Source organism: Mesocricetus auratus, unplaced genomic scaffold, assembly GCF_017639785.1.
Source record: "Mesocricetus auratus isolate SY011 unplaced genomic scaffold, BCM_Maur_2.0 Super-Scaffold_100024, whole genome shotgun sequence".
In the NCBI taxonomy this organism is placed as follows: Eukaryota; Metazoa; Chordata; class Mammalia; order Rodentia; family Cricetidae; genus Mesocricetus; species Mesocricetus auratus.
In genome coordinates, this window is record NW_024429205.1 from 18,625,970 (window position 1) to 18,650,918 (window position 24,949).

At 52.4% G+C, this 24,949-nt stretch overlaps 1 protein-coding gene across 1 annotated transcript in view; it reads right to left on the reverse strand.

The window, feature by feature from the left end:
• Window positions 1-24,949, reverse strand: part of Adcy3 (adenylate cyclase 3) — a 75,914-nt gene that overhangs the window by 9,343 nt on the left and 41,622 nt on the right. The window contains 10 exon segments of the mRNA XM_013119868.3: window positions 372-488; window positions 1,187-1,274; window positions 3,123-3,284; window positions 3,426-3,568; window positions 5,116-5,244; window positions 6,568-6,742; window positions 7,976-8,134; window positions 9,704-9,831; window positions 9,989-10,100; window positions 10,598-10,728. Of these exon segments, the coding sequence (XP_012975322.1) occupies window positions 372-488; window positions 1,187-1,274; window positions 3,123-3,284; window positions 3,426-3,568; window positions 5,116-5,244; window positions 6,568-6,742; window positions 7,976-8,134; window positions 9,704-9,831; window positions 9,989-10,100; window positions 10,598-10,728 (1,344 nt within the window).

The following is a 24,949-nucleotide window of genomic DNA, read 5'->3' on the forward strand; positions in this document are numbered from 1 at the left end:
CTGGCTTTTTTCACATGCATTCTGGGGATAAAACTTGGGTCCCGAGCAATTTACCAGCTGCGCTATCTCCCAGCCTCTAGAAGTACTTCAGTTTTTTACTTTGTTACTGTGTGACCTAAAACAATGAACATACCTCTCTGAGCTTTAATTCCTTCATGTGTAACTGCAAGTAGCAATAACCTGGCCAGGAACTGGGAACACTGGACTGTGGGAGGGAAAGGGCTACAGGGAACTAGGTCAGTCTCACGAGTTGACTGAATCCCCACAAAGACCCATGGCTGGCATTCTCAGATTCATCCACCTGAGATGTACGCTGCAGAGGAAAGAAAGGGCTGGCGCGCTGCCCCTTCAACAAGGAAGCAAAAGCTCACCATGTCCACAACATTGGCCATGACCAGAATGAAGATGGCTAACATGGCCCAGGTGTTCCTGGCCCATCGGGTTCGGTCGATCCAAGATGAGAAGGCCACAAGCTTCTTAGGAAACGCCTAGAAGAAATGGGATTGCAAGGGCTTGGGCCTAACCCACATGCCCTGAAGACATGACTGGCTGCTCCCCTGCTCTAGTCCCAGAACCCCAAAAGGCCATGTGAGTTCCCAAAACTGAGAGGGAGAGAATTTAAGTGTGCAAATAAAGTGCTGAGGTTTGTGTATAGCCCTAGGCCTCCAGAGTCACAGTTCCTGGCTCGGCAGACAGCGTGCAGAATGTGTGGGCGGCACCAGAGGCAAGGCCAGGGCAGGGGACAGCACGCAGGGCTAGCCACCTGCCTCGCCTCCCTCTCCCTTTTCTGGGTCAGTGTGTCTAACTCCCCAGGTTACCTGACAAGAGCCTATTAAGACTGATTTTCCTAAAACATTGCTTTCCCCTTGTTATTCTGACTACAAACTGCCTGGCACATGGGTGCCTGCAGAAGTCAGTCTCTGTAGCTGGCTTTTAAAGTCCTTCACAGCTGAAGTCAACCAGTCTTTCGGGCTTCCCCTTCACTGTCATGCTTAGGCATGGCCCACAGGATCCAGGCTATAGAATGGATGGTGGAGGTATGGGGGCGTGGATGGATGGATAAATGCCCAAATGAACCCCACAAGTCTGTCAGGATTGGGCCAGAACACCGCTCCATCACTTACAGAGTGCCACTCTGCAGAGACCAGAAGGTTCTGTACTCAAATGAAGAGCGAGCGCGTCTTACCCTGGGAAAGATGGCGGCCAGCGAGCAGATGGTCAGGATCAAAAGGAGAGCCTCCCCAACCACGAAGGTCACGTAGTTTGTCATCAGCCTGGGGCGGAGAGAAGGTGGTGAGTGGGGACTACAGCGGCCAGCAGAGCACAAGTTTGTGACTGGCAGCTTCTGTGTGACCAGGGAACTATTGTCGCTGGCCTAGCAGTAACAAGATGAGGGACCTAGCCAAGAGGGATGCCAGCAGAGGCCAGGGCCTGGGAATGTGCCACCCTTTAGCTGCTAACTGCCCACTGGGACTTTTCAGAGGTGAGGAGGGTCACAGATGCTCTGGAAATAGCCTGGGAAGGGAGTCTCAGGAATGAGCATCAGCCCTGTGGCGGGGTGAAAACAGTAAAGAATAGAGCCAGAAGCTGCCCCTAGGCTGCTGTGACCCCTGACTGCACAGTCCAGAGATCGAGGTCCCCGTCCATTTCTCCCTCCGCTGTGGGAAATCTGTCTGCTCTGGATCCTCTTATCCACTCCCATTTCACCCTCCATGGAGAACACTTGCCCGGAGCCCTCAGAGACTCAGGTTCACCTCTTACATTTTCTCACGTGGTTTGGGGGATCTCCAGCCCCTGTGGTTTTTGTCGACACACCCTGGCCTTTAACTGGCTTCCCCTCCTACTCACTCCCCCTTTGTGATCTCAGTGAGCCTGGTGCTCCCAAGTGTGCTCGGTGTGGGTAGCTCTCAGATCTGAACCACCAGCCTCTCCCTGAGCCCCACACTATGTAACCGCCTTAAGGGCAGTGCCACACGGGCAACCGCTCTGCTGCCCCAATGTGCCCTACATTCTCAATCTTGGTCAACACAACTGCAGCCTGTCCATTGCTCAAATAAAACAAAGAAATGCGCCGGAGATGTCCTTGACTCGGCCCTTTCATACTCCATAACATCTGTCTCCAGAACCCACCCATCCATCAATAAAATTCAGCATCCGACCCCTCGTCCTCTCCGCCTGGCCCAAGTCACCGTGGGTATCTCAGCCTGGCCTCAGTTTCCACTCTTGCACACTAGCCTGTTCTGACATAGCCAGGGGACCCTGCTCGTGACTGGTATCTTTCCACCAGCCTCTGTGTCCAAGAGTACCAACTGTGCCCAGCTCTCTACCCTAACCCAGCACTGTCCCCTCACCTACGCCTTGAGAGGCCCGGCACTCTGCCGCCTCTTTGCCTGCCACGGGTGGCACAGGCTCACTCCCCACCCTTCAGGACGCTGCTGAAATGCCACCTTGTCAGTGAGGTCTGTGACAACCCTACAAGAGCCTGTCAATCTAACTAACTCCCCACCAGGTCCCATCTCCCTCCCTCACCACACTCATCCTAACTGCACACGTGCTTTCCACTGTCCTGCCTACAGAACCTTGGATGCTGCAACCAAGTCCCCAGGGTTCCCACAGCTCCTCAAACTGATCCAAGCAGGGCCCGCGACACTGCTGCAGTCACTGCAGAAGGGAGATGCTCACTTGTCCCCTGAGGCCTGGAAGGTGATAATGAGCCTTCAGGCAGGGCTTCCACAGCTGAGCTGACTTTGGAATACCCTGCCTCACCCCAGAGGACTTCCCATTGACGTCAGCGTGTGTCTAGAGCCTGAAACCTAGTCTGACGAGATGAGCCTGGAAAGGATAGTCAGCCGTGGCTCTGTGATTACAGCTGAGGTGACATCCCCACTCTTGTCTCTAGAACCTCTCTAGTAGCCGTCTAGCCATGCTCTCCATCCTCCTGGACCGGCCTGTCACCGGTTTTCCCGGCCCTGCCGACATCCCATGCTGGGCTTGGCTGCTGCTGTGGAGTCTAGGTGGGGGTCAGGGAAAGAGACAGGGACGAGGTGCCAGCCTCTCTCACTGCCGCCACCCCTGGCCCGGCTCCCCCTCCTGCCTGTCAGCCTCCCCCTGCACCTCCTCACCAGGGGTCAATAAGTATCTCTACCGCGGCCGTGCAGAAGAGGACCACGCAGGAGCAGCTGAAGGCCGCCCCGCTCTGCTTCTCCTTCTCCACCGAGTAGCGCGTCTCCATCTCCGGGTCCATGAACCGCATGGTTAGGAGGAACGTGTTTCTCTTCTTCACCCTGCCAGGGAAACAAGGCCTGAGACCCACATGTCCCGCCTGCCGCGACTGCGGGGCTGGGGCGCTGTTTCGGGTGACTGCCCCCTGCACTGAGAAGGGCCGCTGGCGGGTGGCAGCTGGGTCCTCAGCGGTGGCCACTTACACCTGGGCAGACTCCCGCTCCAGCAGGGCCTCGTTGAGCAGCTGGTTGAGTTCGTGCTCATCCTCAGAGGCATCCACCACGCGGTCTGCCAGGTCCTGGAGGCGCAGCCTGCGGCGGGGGTTGGGGAACGAGGGGTTGTCGGCCTGTAAGCCAGGGAGGCAGAGTCAGTGGGACAGATGGGACACGTGGGGGGGGGGGGGGTGAGAAAGAGTAAGGAAGAGGAGGGGACCAAACCCTTCCCCAGGCTCCACCCTGCCGTCATCTGCGCCCCCACCCCACCCCATAGAAGCTCGACAGCAACTGTTCACTAATGGCCGTGCCTTGGGAGCAGCAGCCTGGCTCTGGGGCCAATTCAGAAAATAAGGCAGGGCCTGGGCTGGGACACCTTTCTGTGGGATGAGGCTGTCTCACAAGAATCCTTACAAATGGCCGACTTTGGGGTCATGTATAATCGGAGCCCGAGGCCTGGGGATTGTGAGCTAAAAAAAGGGCCGGCAGAGCGGGCGTATCTGCCACCACTTTCCTCCCCATCAGAAAGAGAGTGGAACTCCAGGACGGAAGCCAGGGTTGGATCACCCAGTCACCAGCCCTAGTGGTCACTGCCCAGCCGTCAGAGCTATGAGTCTGAAACATGTTTGAAGCCAGAGCTGAGACTCCTGGTTGAAATAGTGCTCCAGCTGGCTGCCTGATCCCATTTTTCTCCCATGTGAAGTGCTGTGGGTGGCCTGCTCTGGCACCAAGCGTCTCTTCTGATAGAGAATAAACTAGATACGAGTGACATCGACTAATGGTTAGGACGTGAAGAGTCATGAGCTCCTTCATCCATGTCAGAGTCAAGATACATAAAGTTTATGAGTCCTCTTCCTATCAAGAAAATTACATATTATATATATATATTTATACTGACGATGTATATGGGCTTCTTTTTAATATGTAATTTATTTTTATGTGCATTGGTATTTTGCCTGCATTTGTCTGTGTGAGGGTGTCAGATCCCCTGAAACCAGAGTTACAGGCAGTTGTGAGCTGCCACGTAGGTACTGGGAATTGAACCCGGGTCCTCTGAACGAGAAGCAGGTGCCCTTAACAGCTGAGCCATCTCTCCAGTCCCGAGAAAATTATTCTAAGGAAAAGCAGCTGGATGGATGCTCAAGCCAAGCTAGCTTCTGTGAAACCATCTACCTTCTACAGCCTTTGGGGACAACTCCCGTCTCCTCTCACAGGGATGCTGGCAGTGGGACCACCAGCTTCCAGCCACCAGAGCTCTAAGGCAGAGACCACCTTCATCAGTGGGCATGTTTGACAGGTTTCTTAGTAATGGGAGACTTGGGGTTGTCTCCTCATCCTTTGGAGCAACATGCCAGCCCTTACTCCCAGGCTTTTGGTGCATAGACTCATGGGGTGTGACCTACTGAGCGGGAGTGGCTAGATTCAAACTCACTCCCACGCAGGCAACCATCTACCCTGCAGAATCCTCACAGACCCTAAATGGACAAGATGGGGCTACTCCAGCTAGATGATGCTTTAGGGGAGTGCCTTTGGGTACCTTATCCTCCCTCCTTTCCTGTAACTGTTTACCCTGCTGAAAAGGAACTGGACCTGGGCTGGTGGCCAATACCCTCCTCCTTCCAGCATGGGTTCCCACTACAGCAACCTATTGTCCCCACCCCTGCCCTGACCCCACACCCACCTGGGCCTCCTGCTCCTCCACCTCCTCTGATGTGGACCCACTGGCATGGGCGCTCCCATTGGGCTCCTTGGTCTCAATAAGGGCAGGGGAGCTGGGCTTGGAGGACGATGGTGCGCCATTTGGCAGGGCCTGTCACAGAAAAGAGAGCTCAGGGCCACGGAACACTGCCTACTGCCTACCCCAGCCTGTGGCTGTTCAATTATTGTTCCAGAAACTTCCTCCTACATTTAAAGAAGTCTTGCTGACCTAGAAATTTCACCACTCATTTTGTCCTCTACAACATTCATTTTTTAAATGCTGTCATTTTCTAATATCCATTGCTATGAATAGTTTTCTCAACAGAGTAAAGACCCAATTGTTCCAACTCCTGTTTCTAAGACACTAACTCGATGGCAGTGCCCCGAGGTCTCTTTGGGTGGGGGCCACGTCAAGTCTGAATAACTTCTACAAACTTTGGATTAGCGTTTGTCCTTGATAGAGTGAGTCAAACACTGTAAAGGGGGGACAGTGTGCTCCCCGATTAATAAGTATGTGCTGAGTCCTGACATCTTAGAACCCACATTCTCATGAAGAACAGCAGACAACAGCAAAATAGGTGAGAGAAATAAGCAGTCATAAGAAATGGAAAGGAGTAAGAAAGGTTGCTGGGAAGTCCAGCTATAAAGAGGATCGTGTGTGTGTGTGTGTGAGAGAGAGAGAGAGAGAGAGAGAGAGAGAGAGGATGAAGATGCCATTTCAGAAAAGACATGAAGGAATTCCAAAGAGTGGGGAGGATTATAGGAAAACTGGCTACCATCAGGCTGTGTTGAAGGATTTGAGACAGCCGACAGGCCAGCACTGCTGGGGCAGGGTAGGAGAAAGGAGAATGTGACAGATGCCATGCCGGGACCAGACCCAGAGCAGAGCCCCCAGGACAGCTCTGTTTTATCCTGTTCCTTCTTCATTTCTACTGCAAGACCTTACCTGGCCTTGGGCCTCCCCTTCCTTTAAGGCCGGCCACACTCACTGCTATAGCTTTAGCCATTTCCACACCTCCAGTGGCCTCTCCCTTTTGATACTGTCATGGGACATACTACAGTCCTCGTAACTTCAATTTGCCACACATGACACGTTTTTCTCCTCAGAACCAGCTTCTGAAAGAAGCTACCACCAGGAATAGTGACAAGGGACCCAGATTCACTTTTCACAACATTCTACCTCCGGTCAACTGGTCAACCACCAACCAATTTTCTATAATGACTCTGTTTTAATATATTTTTATCTCTAAGATGGGGTCTTGCTATTCAGCCCAGGCTGGCCTTGAACTTGCTGAGTAGCCCAAGCTGGCTTTGACCTCCTGCCTCAGCCTCCTGCACGCTGGGATTGCAGATATATAACACACCTGGCTAACTGTTATCTTCTAAATCTCTTTCTTTCCTACTCTCTGCTCTTAGGACATGACAGGGAACTCACCGAGCCATTGAGGCCATTTTGAGCTGTTTTCTTCACCTCTGGCTTGGAGGCAATGATGAGGTAGGTTTCGATGCCCTTCTCATCGAGGTAGTCACAGCGACTGCCCCCATCGCCAGGCTCCACATCAAACTCCCCTTTCAGGCAGTCCATGGTGCTCTGGGAGATGTGCACACGCCTGCAGTACAGAGAGACCTGCGCATGCACCAGAGGTAGCCCTTGCCTGCCCCGGAGACAGACAGCAGACCACATGGCTGACGCTGGGACCAGTGGTTCCAGACTGTGTGTGGCAGGGAACATGGAGCAGACCTGCTAATAACTAGCTGTGTGGGCAGCATGGTACCCACTGCTCTGAGCTTTCGTCCCAGAGCTGTTGAATTCTTAGAACAGGAATGTAATTTTCTCTCCTCGCTGCTTAGAGATTCAGGTGAGGGGCCAGAGAGATGGCTCAGCCATTAAGAGCACTTTCTGCTCTTCCAGAGGACTGGAGTTTGGTTCCCAGCATCTATATCAGGCAGTTCACAACTACCTATAACTCCAGCTCCAGAGGATCCAATGCCTCTGGTCTCTGCAGGTCCCTGCATACCATGCACACCCCCACAGACACATGCACCTACACATAAATAAAAATAATAAAAAATCAATCTTTTAAGTAGCAAATGATATACCAAATTTCAATGCCAGATCTAAACTCTAACTTCAAGAATTGCATTCTCTCTACCTTGCCCCTCCTGCTGCCAAAGGGAATATAAGCCACACAGTCACCGAGGAGAGGACAGGAACTGCCTTTAATGAGGTCCCAAGGGTAGGCAGGTGGACCAGGCCCTCCCGTAGCCTGCCCAGAGACAGGCACCCGAGGGCAGTGTCCCAGCCACAGGGCCGGAAGCTAGCTGTGCTGGGTAGGTATTTTTGATCAATTTCACTCAACCTAGAGTCACCTAGGGATTCCCAAAGCGATAGGGAATTTTTCAATTGAGGAATTGCCGAGATCAGATTGACCTGTGACTGTGTCTGAAAGAATTTATCTTGACTGATGATTGCTGTGGGAGGGTCCAGCCCACTGTGGGCAGCACCGTTCCTAGGCAGGTGGCTCTGAACAGTATAAGAAAACTAGCTGAGAAAGGAAGAGATTGAGACAGTAAACTTCCTCCATTTCTGCTTCACTCTACTCTGATTTCCCTTAACGATAAACTGGACAAGTAAGGCAAACAAACCCTTTCTTCTGGAGGTGGCTTTTGGGCAGAGTTGTTTTATCATAGGAACAGAAGGTAAGAACATTGCTCCTGGGAGGGATAGGATTTGGGGGCCCCTTGTCCCTCATTAGGGGCAAAGTCCTGGGGGTAGATGGGAGTAGATGTGATGGTTCCCCTCCCTTGATCCTTACACCCACCCCCTTGGTAGAAGCACTCACCCTGGGATGCCACCAGCCTCCATCTTGTTAGCCACGGTGACATCGGTAGACCACACGTCATACTGCCAACGCTTCTGACCTAGGACACCGCCTAGCACAGTGCCCGTGTGTACCCCCACACGCATGTCCACTCCAGTCTTGGTCTTCTCCCGCACATACCTGCCAGGCACAGGAAGGTGGCATTGGGTAGGGCATGGCATCATGAGGTGCCCAGCAGCTCTCGCCCTTGCAAGTGATCTTCAGGGCCGAGAGGACCTAGCATGTCCCCTCTGGCTTTTTGCCTGAGCTGAGTGGCCTGCCCTGGGGTAAACACAGGCCAGAGCCCAGATTCAGTGATGACAAGCTGGGGGACACTGTGACTTCCCCCAGGGGACCTCCCATTTCTCTTGTCTGTCCCCCATTCACTCACGCAGTTAGCGTACCATTGAGTGTCTGGTGCATTCTGCATGCTGCAGATGCAGAGATGAATGCAAACGGCAGCTAGCTCCTTGTCTGAGAATTCCAGGAACAACAAACACAAAACTCAGACATCTGTGGTCAGGTCCAAAAGAAACTCAGGACAAATGGCTAACTGTGGTGCCTATTAGCACACCAAAGCGCACGCTGGCATTGAGAATAGCTGTCACAGAGTCCATGCTGGCATCCTAAACTTCTCCAGCTCATGGGCTTCCTTCCCCCAGCTCCTCATTCCTCTGTAACCCCACTGTTTTGGCCATGAACTCTCTTGGCCCCCTCGCTTTTCTCCCTCTCCCCTCTTCCCCCTCTTCCCTCCCCCCTACCCCTCTCTCATCCCCCTCCCACTCATGGCTAAGTCCAGTCTCCTGGAAATGTACTGTGGACTTCTTTCTCTCCCTGCCCTAGACCCTTCCAGACGCCTCTGGCTGCTCTCTCCGTCATGTCTACAATATAAACCTTCCCCTCAACCATACTTGGAGCGGCCGTGTCCTCACATTGTATTTTCCTGCTGGGCTGTGTTATGGAGGGAGGCTGAGCGTTCTAATCCTAATCTACTGACTGTTGAGGAAGGCAGGGGACACCAGAGGGGCTTCAACCTGGGAGAAAGAATTCTCAGCTGCCCAGAGACAGATGTCTGGATGGCCCAGGCTCTGACCCTGATGGGAGAAGCCGCCTGAAGCTTCCTTTCTTACTGAGTGCTTAATGGATCCCCCAAGTCCCCAAGTCTACCTGAGGACAGCCTTTCCAGGCCTCTCCAGGACCACGCGGAGCAGCGACAAGGTACAAAAGTGAAAGGAAAGGCGTCCACCAACCCCAAGCCCACAGGTGGGAGCACAGCCTGGGTAGAGCAGACACTAGGTTCCCATAGTAACCACTGCCACCCCTCCCTATAGCATGTGACCTCAGAAGTCCCTTAATTGCAACATGGAGGGCAAACTCTGTACTGATCTGACTGGAGGGAGGGAGGTCATAGTGACAGTAAGAAAAGAGATGGGAGAAGTCCACCAGAGAAGGTTCTCCCGTTGGGAGGTACCGGGGTGGATTTCCCAACTCCAGCTCCCAGCAGTAAAACAAATAAATAAACGCCGAAACCAAATGCTGAAGAGACATGTCCCAGAGACTATGGAGTCTTGCTGTTATTCCCCCAGCTGTGAGGAAGGGACGCCACAGCTGGAAAGCAGGACGAGGACTGAGCCTTGTTCCATATCTCAAATAGATCCTTCACGCTGCTGGCCGTCCGGCCACCCCACCCTCCCGGAGGCGCCCACTTACGAGATGGCCTCCACCATGGCAAGCCCCATGAGGATGGAGCACACGGCATGGTCCTCCCGGTAGTCAGGCAGGCCGCAGATGCAGTAGTAACAGTCGCCCAGGATCTTGATCCGCAGCTGGTGGTATTTCTGAAAGGGCAGAGCATGGTGTGTGCTCCTAGCCCCTGGCCATGGAGGAAAGGCCTTGCAGTTGGGGGAAGGGCAGGCAGGGAAAGCCTAGGAATGATGGACAGGGCTGAGGGCTGAAGACCACGACAGCAGAGGAGTGGGCACATTCGGTACTTACAGCCGCCAGCTTGTCAAAGCGGGCAAAGAGCTCATTGAGTAGCTTCACGAGCTCCTGGGCGCTACAGGCGGAGGACAGCTGGGTAAAGCCCACAATATCTGCAAACAGAATGCTGCAAAAGGGGGGGCTGTAGGTAGTAAGACTCCAGACTGACCCCACCACCCACGCCTGCCCCAGGGAGAGCACTTACTCAACTCTAGTGCAGTGAGACCCTGCCATGGCTTGGACACTGAAGCTTAACCTCTTTCCTCCTGGGACCTGCCTGGTGACTGCCACCCCACCTCTATCCTGCCCCTGGCTGAAGATCCCTCAAGAATCAGGGGTCCTGGTTCTAGCCTCAGAGCTGGTCCTGAGTGGTGAGGCGGCCTCACAGGAGCCCCTTTTCTGGGTGACATTTATTCAACAACAGGTTAGACCAGGCAGGCTAATGCACAGTTTTCATTCTGCCGTCTGCTGGTATGGCTCCTCCCACAGGGCTGAGTTGAGACCACTGTGGGGTGGTCTTGCCTCTAGTCCTTGGAAAAACCAGCCCCCATAGGACTCGGCAGACCCATGAAGCAGTGCTCCTCCCTGGCCAGTCCTGCTGTCGGGGCCTGGACGCCACCGCACCTGACATTCTCATGCCGGTACATGTACATGGTGTTGAACTGCTGCTGGTCCTTCTGGCTCTCATCCTTCTTCATGTCCTTCAACATCTCGTCGGCCACGTGCTTCGGCAGGATGGAAAGCATGAGGTTCTCCTGTGAGGAGAAGCACAGGGTTGGAGGGGAAACGGCCTGCACTCCTCCGACCGGGCCAAGTGCCAACCCTGGTGCTGGTGAGAGATGTCAGCCGGGAACTACACAGCCTTGCACAGAGGCCCCACACCCATGGGCAGCAGCTGAAGGGCCAGGCTGGGCAGTTTCTGACCCCGAGGAGGCTCTGTGTCATGACAGCCCTGCATATCACTGACAGAGACAGGAAACGCCCCAGGAGAACTCTGGCTCATCCTGCTCCTCGTTCCATAAGAACAGTGACCATTCCTGTGCCCGCACTGTCCCAGTCCCTCGCTGCTGACTCCTTCTCATGTCACATGTCACCCACCGCACCTTCACAAAACAATCCCCAGTTCAGACTCAACCTGACTGAAGACCTACGACACATCAGGCACCGATGATCCCAGAGCCGGCGAGTTTTACCTGAGCCTGGGGTCTCCTGAGGACACGGGTCAGAATGCCCATTGCAGTGCAGTGTGACACTTGTGGCCCACCGGGTTGAGAATGGAGGCAGCCTGCTAATCATGGAGACGGAGGAGGCCACCAGAGCATGCAGCAGAGCGCCATGTGAGCAAAAGGTCACAACCTATCCAGTGAGGCAGGGGTACCCAGGGGCCTTCCCGGAGGTTGAGATAGAGCTAAGTCTTAAAGTCAGGTAAACGAAGGCCTTCCTGAGAGAGAGCCACAAATCCAAAGCAGACACACAGAGGGAGTCCTCCAGGGCTCGAGGATCGGAGAGTATTTTAGTAGCGGCAGAAACAGAACTGCTGCTCAAGTACTAGGTGGAGACAAGAGTCAGCATGCTGGCCTACGGGCCAAATGTGTTTGCTGTCTGCTTTCATAAAGTTTTATTGGCACCCGGCCAGGCTCTCTTGTTTACACATTGTTTCTGACTGTTTTCACACTCCAACAAGAGTTGAGTAGTTGTGACAAAGACCATATGGCTGGCAAAGCCAGAAATATTTGCACTCTAACTCTTTGCAGAAAGAAAAAAAAAAATCTGTGGCTTGGACATCTGAGGGGATGGCGCCAACGCTCAAAATGCAGAACCATAGAGGAAAACCAGATGTGGGGGAAAGTCAGGAGCATGGCCATACACGTGCCTAGGATGAGGAGCCCCACAAGGCTTCCGTGAGGGAACATCCTGCAGGCGGTGCTTAAGAGAGGCCTAGGGGCCACGCCAGCAGCTCTGGAAATCATGGACGGGTATCTGCATGGCAAGACGTGGGTCATACTGGGTGGGGGGAAAGAAGAGACAGTAGACAGAATGAGTGGGGGAGGGGATAGTCAGAGGAATCAAAGAACAACAACAAAAAACTGCTAACCCTTGGTCCCTGAGGGAAGAAGGGGATGGCAGTGCCCGGTGTAGGAAGAGCCAATCGCTAAGGTTTTACAAGATGGAAAAACTGTAGAGGCCAAAAGGCAAGAGAACCATGGGGATGGAGAGGAGGTGTCTGGAGGCAAAGTAGGCCAGGCCAGCCTGGGAGACGTGGGGGCCACAGGAAAGGACAGAGATGCGACCGCGCCACAGGCAGAGCCACGGTCAGGGGCTGCAGCAGAGCCCCATTGACAGCAGATCCTGGTGACCAGGCCGGGGTTACACCAGGAGCTCAGCTACCGAAAGGGTCTGGTGAGCCACCTAGTTCCAGGATGGCCGGCTCTAGCCTGAAGTGCTTACAGCGGCTTCACTTTTTCCATTTCCACGGCAGCCTTTTCCAGTGTCGAGAACCCCATGATGGCATCATTACAGTGCAGGAATGAGAAGCCAAAATAACCCCAGTGGGCCCTGCCCTAGCTCCACCAGAGCCCATAAAGCAGCAGCGTCCTCCAGGGCCCTGCAGCCCAGCTTAACAAGATTCAGGTGATCCTGGTGCCTGGCATCCCCAACCCCCTGCCTATGGGGTATGGGACCTGAGGACCAGTCCCAGAAGCTAACCTAGTCCTGTTTCACAGAAAAGGAGAGAGGCAGTATTGTGGAGGACATTTGGGGACAGGATGACCTCTGAGGGGTTTTCAAGAAAACCAGGGCCCTGTTAGTCGCTAGGGCAACCCGAGAAAGTCGGTAGAGTCCTGAGTGGCAGAAGCAGGAATTCTGAAGGTGGCGGGTGGGAGGCAGCCCTGGAACCTGTGGGCTGGGACTTTGGACTGGTCTTCTCAAGGTCCCTGCCTATGTGGAATGGGATATATGAACATTGCTCTCATAAACAGAAATCCACAGTGGTAGGAGTGGGCAGGGTGAAGAATATGCCTCCAAATTCCCAATGTGCTATCAGACAAGTCACCAAAAAATCCCCTGTGCCTTGTTTCCTAGGTGGTGAACGGGCACTGAGGAGCTCATTAGCACAGAGCACTTAGAACAATGCCCCCCCTTGCAGGAAATGCTCAATCTATCCTAGCTGTCCTATGTCGCTGCAAAGAGTGGCTGAGGGCGTTGAGACCCCAACAAGGTGTGGCCTGGTTTTCCTGTAAGCTTCCAGGGTGGCCACAGTTATACACCGAGTTCCCTTGGGTAGTCTGCTGTCAGTAGAACAACTTCAGGTCCCTCAGCCAGGCTGCATGAGCTCTCTGGAGCAGGTGGGACGATGAAGGAATACAAATAAGAGTCCTCCGTTTACCGGGCATTGGTGGCACACACACACCTTTAATCCCAGTACTAGGGAGGGAGGCAAAGGCAGGAGGATCTTTTGTGAGTTCAGTGCCAGCCTGGTCTACAGAGTTACAGGACAAGCTCCAAAGCCACACAGAGAAACCCTGTCTCAAAAAACAAAAACAAACAAAGATACCTTCTATTCAAGTCACAACCTCCACGACTCTCCTGAGCCCTCCACCACCTGGCCCTGCCATATATTCAAATAAGATGTCAAGTGAGGAAGGTCCCCGAGTCCCGGCAACCTGTTCACTGTGTAGACAGTACACAGAACTCAGGTTTAAGAAGGTCACAGCACTGAGCTAACCTTGCTGAAACCTCAGCTGCCTCGGCCCACTGAGCCTAAGCCACCTGTCCTTCTCCGACTACCTCAGAGCTCCAGGGACACAGCAAAGCCCCCTAGAATCCCATGGGTACCGGAGTCCAGCCCAGCCCTGAGAAGAGTTGTATGTCCCTGATCATATCACGAGCTCCTCTACTCCCTTTAAACACGGCCTCCTCCTAGCTGGGTCTGGACCATCCGCTGTCATCATGACTGAGGCAGCAGAAACAGGAGGAGGGAGGCCCTGGAGACCAGAACGGAAGAGCCTGGGAAATCCCTTCTCAGTAGAGGCTGCTGGTTTTTCTGGGATGGTTGGAGATGTTCCTTCTTCCTCACTTTTCTTTCTTTTGCTTTTGTATTATGTATTTCTATAACAATGTTTTTAAAAAATGCTACGGAAGGTCTGAAGGCAGACGGCCAATTAAGTAAATACAAATCTTTTGTTTTTGTATTTTGCAATAGGGTTTCTTTGTGTATCTCTGACTGTCCTGGAACTCACTCTGTAGACCAGGCTGGCCTTGAACTCACAGAGATCCACCTGCCTCTGCCTCCCAAGTGCTGGGATCACAGGCCTATGAATATCAATCTTGAAGATAAGAAAAGGGCTGGTTTAACCCCCAGAAACAGCTGACCTGACAAGGGTTAGCTCTTAAATCCCAGACTGATGGCTGGGAATCCAGCATGGGACTGATCAAGACCCCCTGAATGTGGGTGTCAGTGAAGAGGCCTAGGCAATCTATGGGGCCTTGGGTAGTAGATCAGTATTTATCCCTGGCATACAAATGGACTTTGGGCTCCCATCCAACAATGAGAGATGCACTCTCACCCTGGACTCTTGGGGGAGGGTCTAGGCCCTGCCCTGGATGAAATGACAGACTATGGACACCCCCATGGAGGGCCTCACCCTTCTTGGGGAAATGAGGGAGTATTGGGGGGGTTGGTGGGAGGGCGTGGGAGGAGGGGGGGAAAAGGGAGAGGGACCTGGAATTGACATGTGAAGCAACCTTGTTTCTAATTTAAATTTAAAAATAAAAAAGGGCAAAAAGGGGGGGGCTGTAGCTGTAAATGAAGGCTACCAATTTACTTGTGTCGTGTGTGGAGATCTCAGTCTCAAAGGCTTGATCAGCTACCTTTCTCATGCAGCCAGGGTCCATCTGCCCAGGATGGCACCACCAGAGTGGGCTGGGCCCTCACGTGTCAATCAGCATTCAAGAATGCCCAGCGTGCCCTCACAGCTGGGCGTGGTACTGCATGGCTTTGAGTCCAGAACTCAGGGGCAGAGGCAGGCTGATCTCTGTGAGTTTGGAACCAGTCTGGTCTGCATAGTTAGTTTCAGGACATCCAGGGCTATGTAGAGAGAGCCTGTCTTAAAAAAAATAAAGGGAGGGATGGGGAAGAAAAGAAGAGAAGAAGAAAGAAAGAAAAAGAAAAGAAAAAGTCCCACAAATCAATGTTGAAAGCAATTCCTCAATAGAGATTCCCCTTCTCGGCTATGTCTAGGTTTGTACCACGCTGATAAAAACCATGACATGGAGTCTGGATGTAACTGTGATCTTTGTTCATTAGGAATTAACCAAGAGGGAAGGAAAGCTCTGCAGCAATTCACTGTTGGTTATTCTTTCGTTTCTATGAATCTTTCATTTTCACAATGGTTTTATAATGTGATCTTCAAAACTACCTCAAAAAATAATCACCTCATTTCATTAAACTTGGTATTCTGAATTCTGATGCTATGAGTTACAACCGCTGAACGCCATTATTGACAGGCACCGATTTTTATAGCCGATTCATGTGTTGGATCTTCGCAATGAATACATATCAGTTGAGTAATGGGACACAGAACTGAATGATGGCACTCATCATTATATGAATTTTTGTGAACAACAGAGACGTTGGGTCCCCTCCGTTGTCTCTCCTCTAGACGCACCTGTGGGGCTGGGCAGCCACATTGTCCAGGATGGCCTTCTTACACTTCAGTGTCCTGAAGTGGAGTGTGGTATTTTAACTCTTAGGTTGTCAGACAACTTTCAGCTGGCCAACAGAGAATTTCTCTGGAGGACTGGACTAAGCTACCTTTTTAGATAATAATTTTTTATTTCATGTACATTCTTTTTTTGTCTGTATGTATGGGGCAACAGGCAGTTATGAGCTGTCACGTGGGTGCTGGAATTGAACGCAGGTCCTTTGGAGCACACTCAACAGTACTCTTCACCGCTGAGCCTACTCTGCAGCTCCCTGAAGCTACTTTTTATCTCATGGTGTGAACCAGGGAAGGTGTGCCTGCTGGAGCCTGAGGAGGAAGAGACAATAATGATGAGGGTGCCTTGCTGAAGAGATAACGTGTTTTAAAAACAAAAACAATCTTGTTTGGACTTGGATGACTCAGTCAATAAAGTACTGTGTTCAGTCCCCATAGCTGCATAAAAAATGCTGGGTGCGGTGGTACACACCTGTAGTCCCAGCATGGCAGAGGTCCCTGGAGTTTACTGGCCATTCTAACCTAATAGGAAACTTCAGCTAATAAGATACCCTGCAGGGCTAGAGAGATGGCTCAGAGGGTAAGAGCACTGGCTGTTCTTTCAGGTCCTGAGTTCAATTCCCAGCAACCACATGGTGGCTCACAACCATCTATAATGAGATCTGGTGCCCTCTTCTAGTGTGTAGACAGAACACTGTATACATAATAAATAAATCAGAGAGAGAAAGAGACCCTGCATCAAAAGATAACACCCAAGGTTATTCCTCTGGCCTCTATACAAGAGAATGTGTGTGTGTGTGTGTGTGTGTGTGTGTGTGAGAGAGAGAGAGAGAGACAGAGAGAGAGACAGAGACACAGAGAGACAGAGAGACAGAGACAGAGACACACAGAGGCAGAGAGATGATTCAGGGGCCAGAGTTCCCGATTAGGGGTCAGGCTGCCAAGGCCTCTCACCTTGGGCAAGCACCCCTGCCTGGCCTTACCCTTTCACCTGTACAATGGGAGCAGCTCTTTCCAGGAGGAAAACTTTTCAAAAGTCACAGAAGACTTAGTTATGTCACCAGAACTGTGATTGATACAGATTTTACTCCCCAAACCAACTGTGGAGAAATGACATAGGAGGGGCGCAGGGCATTGATCTTGGTGGGGAAATGTCTGACATTTGCCATGCTGCAGATTTTGAAACATGGTGGGCCTGGACCTGCTCCTCAGCTCACCCTTAGTCCACACACCTCCTACTGCAGGAGGAAAGAGTCAGCAAGCTTAAGTTTCCAGCAGGAAGTGAACAGGAAGGGAAGGAGCTCAGCCAGGAAGGGAGGGGATCTTGCAGGATGGGGATCACAGAGCCACCTCAAGTCTGAGCAAAGATGCTGTGTGGAGAAGGGTTGAAAGTTGCTTTGGGGGCCTCTCAAACGAAGGCTGATAAAGAAACAGGTGCTTTCAGAGAGGGGAAGGACATTTTTGCCACAGTGCAAAGAATGTGCTGGCCTGGCAGGGCCTGAATGCTCATTCCTGAGGGCTGGTGAGACAGACACCCGAGTGTATCAAGCTGGAGGTGGGAGGCTAGCCCAAGGGAGGGGCTAGCCCAAGGGAGGGGCTAGCCAAACCCTGTGAGTGAGCCGAGGTCTGGGGCTCTGAGGCTGTGCTCAGGGCTGACAAGACAGCAGGTCATTTGTTCTAAAGTTTCTCCTCAGCTCTGCCCTGAGGGTTACGTGTCAAGGCCCTAGGGAAAAGACCAAAGTCTGCACAGAGAAAGACTTGGAACTCTGGTCGGCCTTTGGGGTAGAAGCGCCCCAGGCTTGTCCTAGGCCGTGTGCAAACTCACACTGAAGGACAGGGCTGGCAGGCGTGGAGGAGGCGGGGCCTGTTCCAGGGTTCCGTCTGTAAGCAGGTGACAGGCTATTCAGACGGGATGTCTGTCAGTGTGGCCTCCACCAAGCTCAGAAAGAACCAGTCAAGTCCTCCTCAGCAGTGAGTCAGTGTGCTGGCTCAGACTGAGATGGGGGAAGGAGGCCAGCATTGTCCCAGGGGCCCGGAGTTGTTAAGAGTTGACACTCTGATGAGGCATTCAGGAGTTAATTACAGCAAGGAAGCCAGGAGGGATTTGGATAAATGAACTCTGCTGGTGAGAGGCAGGGTGTCTACAACTGCCTTACAAGAGAGGAGAGACTAAGTGAGAAAAGATACCAAAGGGATGTGTGTGTGTGTGTGTGTGTGTGTGTGTGTACACACCCTGGTATGCTGAGCATACAGTGTCTATGTGAGATGCGTGAAGTTGGTTTGTCTGAGGGAGGGGTGTGACTACGATTATGCCCATGTATCCTACCTAAGTGCTGTATACTTGTATACCCACCCGCCCACATACCTGCCACTGTATGCAAGTCTGCAACTACTTCGCACATATATCCTGGTCCTGTCTCCAGTTTACCCAAATACCTAAATTCTTAGAGCTTCTAGGCTGTTTAGAAGCTACAAGGACACAGGACCCTCCATGTACCCATTCTGGCCTGGTCCTCTGGGCAGGGGAGGCTATGGAAGACAGGAAGTAAAGACAGAGTTCAAACAGCTCAGCTCCTCCCAAGGAGAGGTTCAAGGACCATTATGGAAAATCTGGAAACTACAGGGCACTGTTCACTCCAAATAATGTAGCCCCAAACTCAGCCAAACATCAGTCACTGGTCATCGTTGCACACGCAAGAGGGTAAGCATCGTAGCCAGGAAGGACTGGCGCCTCTCTCGGGGCGGGGATGTGTTACTTCCTGCGTTGGTGACCATGCAGGACTTCTGGTCACTAGCATGGGCCCTGGCACTCCCTAGAGACAAGGACACTGTGCAGGCCAAGGTGACTACAACCTCAGGAGACACCTCCCTGGGTCCAAAGACGGCCACGTGTGCGGTACCTGGCACAGAGCAGGTGTTCCTCGGAGGTTTGGTGAGTTAATGAGCCATGGAGTTAAGGGGCATGACCCAAGGGACAAGCTGTCCCGCTCTAGAACCGCTCTAAAGAACTCCCTGAGTTACAAGTGCTCTGAGTCTGTGCTGGCCGAGGTGGTAGCCACTAGTCAATGTGCAGCTATTGAGCACATGGACAATGACCAAAACCTGAGCAGCCGGGGCTGGGGACAGGGCTCAGTCGGCAGAGTACTCGCCTGGCGTGCAGGAGACTGAGTTCAATCCCGAGAACCACATATACCAAGTGTGAGAAGCTCAAGGCTACACGAGACCTTGACGTTTTTAAAATCCAACTTGAGGAACTTACTTTCAGCTGAAATTAATTACAGTTTCAATAGCTACATATGGCTAGTGGCTTCTGTACCAGACAGAGAGCTTTAAAACACTATGGAAAACTCCATACAGCCTGGGCCCTGTGATGACAGGGTTATGGGCTGGTTGCATCTATGTGTGGTTGGGAGTCTGACCTGACAGCTGGCATCACCTGCTCTGTCACTACCTAAAAAGGACAGCTCAACACCATGCTGGGAATGATGCCCCAAGCAAATGACGCAGACACAGTTCCTCTTGAACAGGGCTACCCACAGCTTCAATTCTCTGCGCCACCTCCTCAAGAGAGAGTTAACCTCACCAGCACATCTTCCAAATATGTTCCCCATTTCCTTTACAGTGAGCATACAGCCACCCTCCAGCTCATCCACCAGTCAGTTTCTGACTGGACTGACACAGTCTCTTCCACACTGAGAACAAAGAATATTCCTCCAATGAAGACTGTCCATCACAGCACAGTTCCTCATCACCCACCACCCATGCACATGCATGCGTGCACACCCATCCACCCATGCACCACACACACATGCACCCATGCACTCATGCAACACACACATGCACACACATGCTTGTACTTGCACACATACACACCCATGCACCATGTAACACACATACACACACACATACATGCCCATGCAACACACACATGCACCCATGCACTCATGGAACACACACACATGCACTTGCACGCACACACATCCATGCAACACACACACACATACTCATACGCATGCACGTACTTGCACACATATACACCTATGCACCATGTAACGCACATACACACACATGCACATACACACCCATGTAACACACACAGCATGTACTTGCACACACATGCACTTGTACATGCATGCATGTGTGCGCACAAATGCATGTACTTGCACACACACATACATGCACTTGTACATACACTCATACACATGCATAGGCACACAAATGCACATGGGAACAGAAATACATGCATATACATACACATTTGTGTACACACACAGAGATAAACATGTATACCCACATCTACTGCACATACACAGAGCAAACACCTGCCCTCACCCCCACACACCTGGGTAGACTCCTTTCTGCCACCACCTGCTCACCAGCCTCCTCCCTCCCCTTAAAAAGCTCCCAAAGAATCGTGTTCTTTATAAATGTCTACTACGGATGAGCGTGTTGCCTGTGTGTATGAATGTACACTACATGTGTGCAATGCCCATGAAGACCAGAAGAGGGCATCAGATCCCTTGTAACCGTAGTTATAGATGATAGGTGCTGGGAACAGAACCCAGGCCTTTCCCAAGAACAGTAAGTGCTCCGCCATCTCTCCAGCCCTAAGAATTGTGTGTTTTAAGATCAATTCTAAACGTTTTGAGTGTTTCCCTAGCTACTCCCACCTTTCCTGGACCCTCATCTTTGCCCTGAGCCATGCATTTCATTTCACATTCCAACCTCTTCTTTTTGGGGGTACATATATAACCAAATCATAGAACCATGTTTATCCCAAATGTGACCCCATCCAGATCCGAGTTCTTTATACCTCAGGCCCCTTTTCCAAATCAGGCAGGCCAAGGCACAAAGGCAAGGGCTGCGCCCTTCCTTCCGGCTAGTTTCTGGGAAGCCCCAGTGACTCTGGGCCAGAGAGATGGCTGGAGGCAGGCCTAAAGCTCACATGTGGTGCTGCTAAGAGGAAACCGTCTCTCATAAGACCCCAGTAGAAGCAATCAAAGGTTTCCCAGGAGCTGCATGGCCAGCAGCTAACCCTGAGCCCACCAGCAAGCACACTAGGAGGCCCTGTCCAACACTCTTAGCCCAGCAGGGCCCATGCAAACATGGGTCTCAGCCCTCAACCCTGGCAGCTGTGCGGTTAATTCAACAGAATGAGCTCTACTCACTGAGAGTGACTGTGCGGGCTTCTCCACCCCTCCATGATGATGCCCAGAGGCACCTCAAACTCAACCACAGCTACTTCATCCCAGCAACCCCTCTCCACCCTCAATTCTGCCGTGTCTGTTGCGCCTGGCTGCAAAGTCGGCTGGCTCCGCCTTCAGAGTGCACCTAGACCCCTCCTCGCACTCCCCATCACCACCATCCCCATCTGGACCACATCTCACTGACCTCCCTGCTTCCCCGTCAACAGCTATGCTTGCTGTCTGAGTCCCGAGACCCTGGACGGCTCACCCTAGCTCCCTTCAGCACAAAGTCAAGGCCCTCATCACAGGGACTGCAGGCTCCAGGCTGTGCCTCAAGGACCACTCTGCCTCTCTTCCCCTCCCTTTCTGTTCCATGGTACCGTGTCCCTCATGTCCCCTACATGGCTTGATGCTCACCACCCTTCGGGTCTTCAACTTACCTCAAGGTTTTCCCTGGCCCAAGAGAGGAGATACCAGCCTCCCTGGACCCAAGGGTCCTGGAAATTTCCTTTTTCTGCTCCACTGCAGATACTGTCTTTCCTGCCAGCCACCCCCACAGGCTCTGTTGTGCTCAGGACCATCTCAGGGCAGAAGGCCCTGAATCTTGTGATCTCAATGCACCCCTGCTGACTTCCATGTTTTCAAAGATAAATTTTTTAAAAATATATTTCATTTTATCTTTGAGGCAGGGTCTTATGACGTGCAAGCTGGCCTTGAACTAAGTATGTAGCTAAGGATAGGTTTGGGCTTCTGATCCTCCTGCCTTCATCTTCCAAGTGCTAGGGTTACAGGAATATACAAACATACATACATTTATATATCTATCCATCTGTCTGTCATCTATCTATCTAGACATGCATACATTTGTGTATCTGTCTATATCCATTTAAAGCTAAGCTTAATTGTTACCGTTAATTGTGTATGTATGGGGGGTGTTTGCAGGTGTTGGCATGAGCATGGGAGAGCCTGTAGAGATGAGAAGAGGGCATTGGATCCCCTGGGGCTGGAGTTACAGGCAGTTGTGGGCCACCTCTGTGTGGGGTGTTGGGAACTTGAACTCGGATCTTCTACAATAGCAGAACGTGCTCTTAACCAGCCTCTCTTACAGACCTCACCATCACATCCTCTGGTCCCACTTCACAGGCACGCTGGGCCCAGAGGGCATGGCTACCTACTCAAGGCCGTGTGACAAGTAGTTCAGCAAGAATGGGAATGTACGTCTCACTCTGAAGCCCAGCACAGTGGCTCCTTAACACCTGTAACCCCAGTACTCGGAAGGCTCTTGTGGGAGAGCCATGAATTCAAGGTGAGCCTGGGTCACGGAGTGAGACTGTCTCAAAAAAAGAAATGAAAGAAGGAAGGAAGGGAAGAAAGGAGGGAGGGGAAGAGGGAGAGGGAGAGGGGGAGGGAGAGAGAGAGAGAAAGAGAGGGAGAGGGAGAGAGAGAGGGAGAGGGAGAGGGGGAGGGAGAGAGAGAGAGAAAGAGAGGGAGAGGGAGAGAGAGAGGGAGAGAGAGAGAGGGAGAGGGAGAGGGGGAGGGAGAGAGAGAGAGAGAAAGAGAGGGAGAGGGAGAGAGAGAGTGAGAGAGAGAGAGGGAGAGGGAGAGGGAGAGGGAGAGGGGGAGAGAGAGAGAGAGACTGATTCAGAGACTTTGTTGCAAGGCAGTCAAACATCCAGCAGAGGATGTAGACATTTCTTAAACAGTAAGTAGGCATTTAATAAAGTACCTGTACTTCTAGCCACAGCTTGGTTCCCTCAGCCAGAGAGAGGATGCTCCCAGCCCTGGCCACAGACCACAGAAGCCCAGCTGCTGAGGAAGGAAGAAAATGCTGCCAGTGGTGGTGGTGATGGCAGAGGCCCCGAGGGACTCAGTAGTCTGGGGAGGGCTTGGGCTGGGGGAGGGGCTTGTCCTATGGACCTTACCACTGCTGCTTGGAGACCTCACAACATAGCAGGGGCCTCCCTCTGTCACCAGGGGCCCCCTCACTGAACTGCCCGACATAGCCTTGCTAAGTTCTGCAATGCTGGCTTGAGGAACATTCAGTAAAGTCCCAACGGAACTGCAGCCAACAGAGAGACAGATATTTCCCTCACAACTTGGGGACCGCTCCTTTCTCACATTAAATGTCTTTCGAAGCTAAAACAAACACTAAGAATATCAGATGTACTCAAGAGCATTTCTGTTTAGAAGCGGAAATGGAAGTCCATGTCCAGATTGATGCTGGAGGAGGGATGTGGTCCTATCAGGTGACCCACCCATTTTCAACACTGGGGACACTGAGGACCAGTATCCACAGGAAGAGACTGTGTCCCTGTGGAGAAGGGAGGTACCCTACTCTCTGCCCACACCAACCTCTTCTTCCTCCACTGAGCAGGTCCATTACCCCACCTCACTGTTGCCAGGACAACTTTGGGGATGACACTGGAAACCTGATTCCCCGCCCCTCCCCGTGGCCCTCCAAGAGAATGGGGCTCAAGGTTAAGGTGACTCTGTGCCATGTCCTCATAGCCAAAGGACTCGGGACAAGCAGCAAAGCAGGCCCAAGCAGGGGTCGGAGCACAAGGACATTCGGACACTGAGCTTATGAAACAGTGCGTTCCGAGTTCACAGCTCCAGGAGGGAAACCCACTCATGGCAAACGGAGCACTTCCACCGGTAAAGGCCCCGCTCGGCAGCAGCACACCTAGAATGGACAGCCGTGACCCAGGCAGAGGCAGGAGAGGAGACAGGTTATAGCAGCTGTTCACCCAAATGGGCACCACAGAGCAGTGTGCCCCTAAGCCATGCTGCCCAGGGTGCTGTGGAATGACACTTCTGTACACTGTGAAAATGTGTCGCTCTCATTGTTAATATTAAAAAAAAAAGCTGACTGGCTGATAGCTAGGCACGATTTTCTGGGCAGAGAGAATGCTGGGAAGAAGAAAAGTGGGGTCTGAGGAGTCGAGAGCCAGGTGCAGAAGAAGCAACAGAGGAAGTTGATAGACCAGGTAAATGAGCCCCAGGGCAGCACACAGATGAATAGAAACGGTTTTTTTTTTTTAGTTGTAAGCGCTGGCTGGAGACAAGCCTAAGCTATCGGCGGAGCATTTACAATTGATAAGTCTCTGTGTGATTATTTGGGAGTGACGGCCAGGACACAGAGAAGATCTGTCTACACCAGGTGCACACCTAGACCGTGGATGACTCTCCTAAGAGCCCTGCACACCCAGCATCCTCCGTTGGGGCCTGGCTGCAGCTGCCAAACTGGTGGGGGGGGCGGGGAGCTGCTGAAGGACAGGGTGTGGCCTGACAGAGTGGGGGGGAAGGGGGGAGCTGCTGAAGGACAGGGTGTGGCCTGACGGAGTGCACGCCTGTGCTGGCCTCTTCCCTGTCACCTCTCCATCCCTCCCATTCTCCTTCAGCCGTATCTCACAGCCTGGAACGTGCTTCCTGGGGTGAATCAGATGCCTCACCATTCTGATGTTTGTGCTTTGCAACACGAGTGATGTTCTAAAGGCGCCTGCTGTTGCCAGGTGCCAGTTGGGGTGCTTAGCAACTCTCAAGGTCCCAAACTAACCCCCAAGTGAGGTCCCACGGGAGCCACAGCAAACAATCAAAGTTCTTCCCTTTGGGGCTCTGCTCCACACTAACATGCCCATGGAGCTGTGGGGATGCTGGAGAGAGGCCCCAAGTTCACCCAGGTAGCTCTACTCCGTCCAGCTTCTGGACTGCCTATGAGATGAGACTTAGGGAACAAAGATGCTAGAGAGTGGTTCTCAACCTGTGGGTCGCGACCTTTTGCATGAAAGGATCGAGCTCAGATACAGCAATAAGGCTTTGGTGTCCACCACACACAGCTCTGCTCTGCAAGGAGGCAGGAGCCAGAGGGGCCTTTGCTCATGAGCCTCTGAAACATACTCTGTTTCCACCATCTGTCACTGAGACATATCTCCCTTGTGAGCATGGGGAGGGAATGTCTATGTGTGAAGGGACCGGGCGACCTCACCCCTTTCTGGGAGCCCTAACTCTCTGTCCCACGTTTAACCCGAGCAAGAAGCCAGTCATGGAGCTGGAGAGATGGCTCAGAGGTTAAC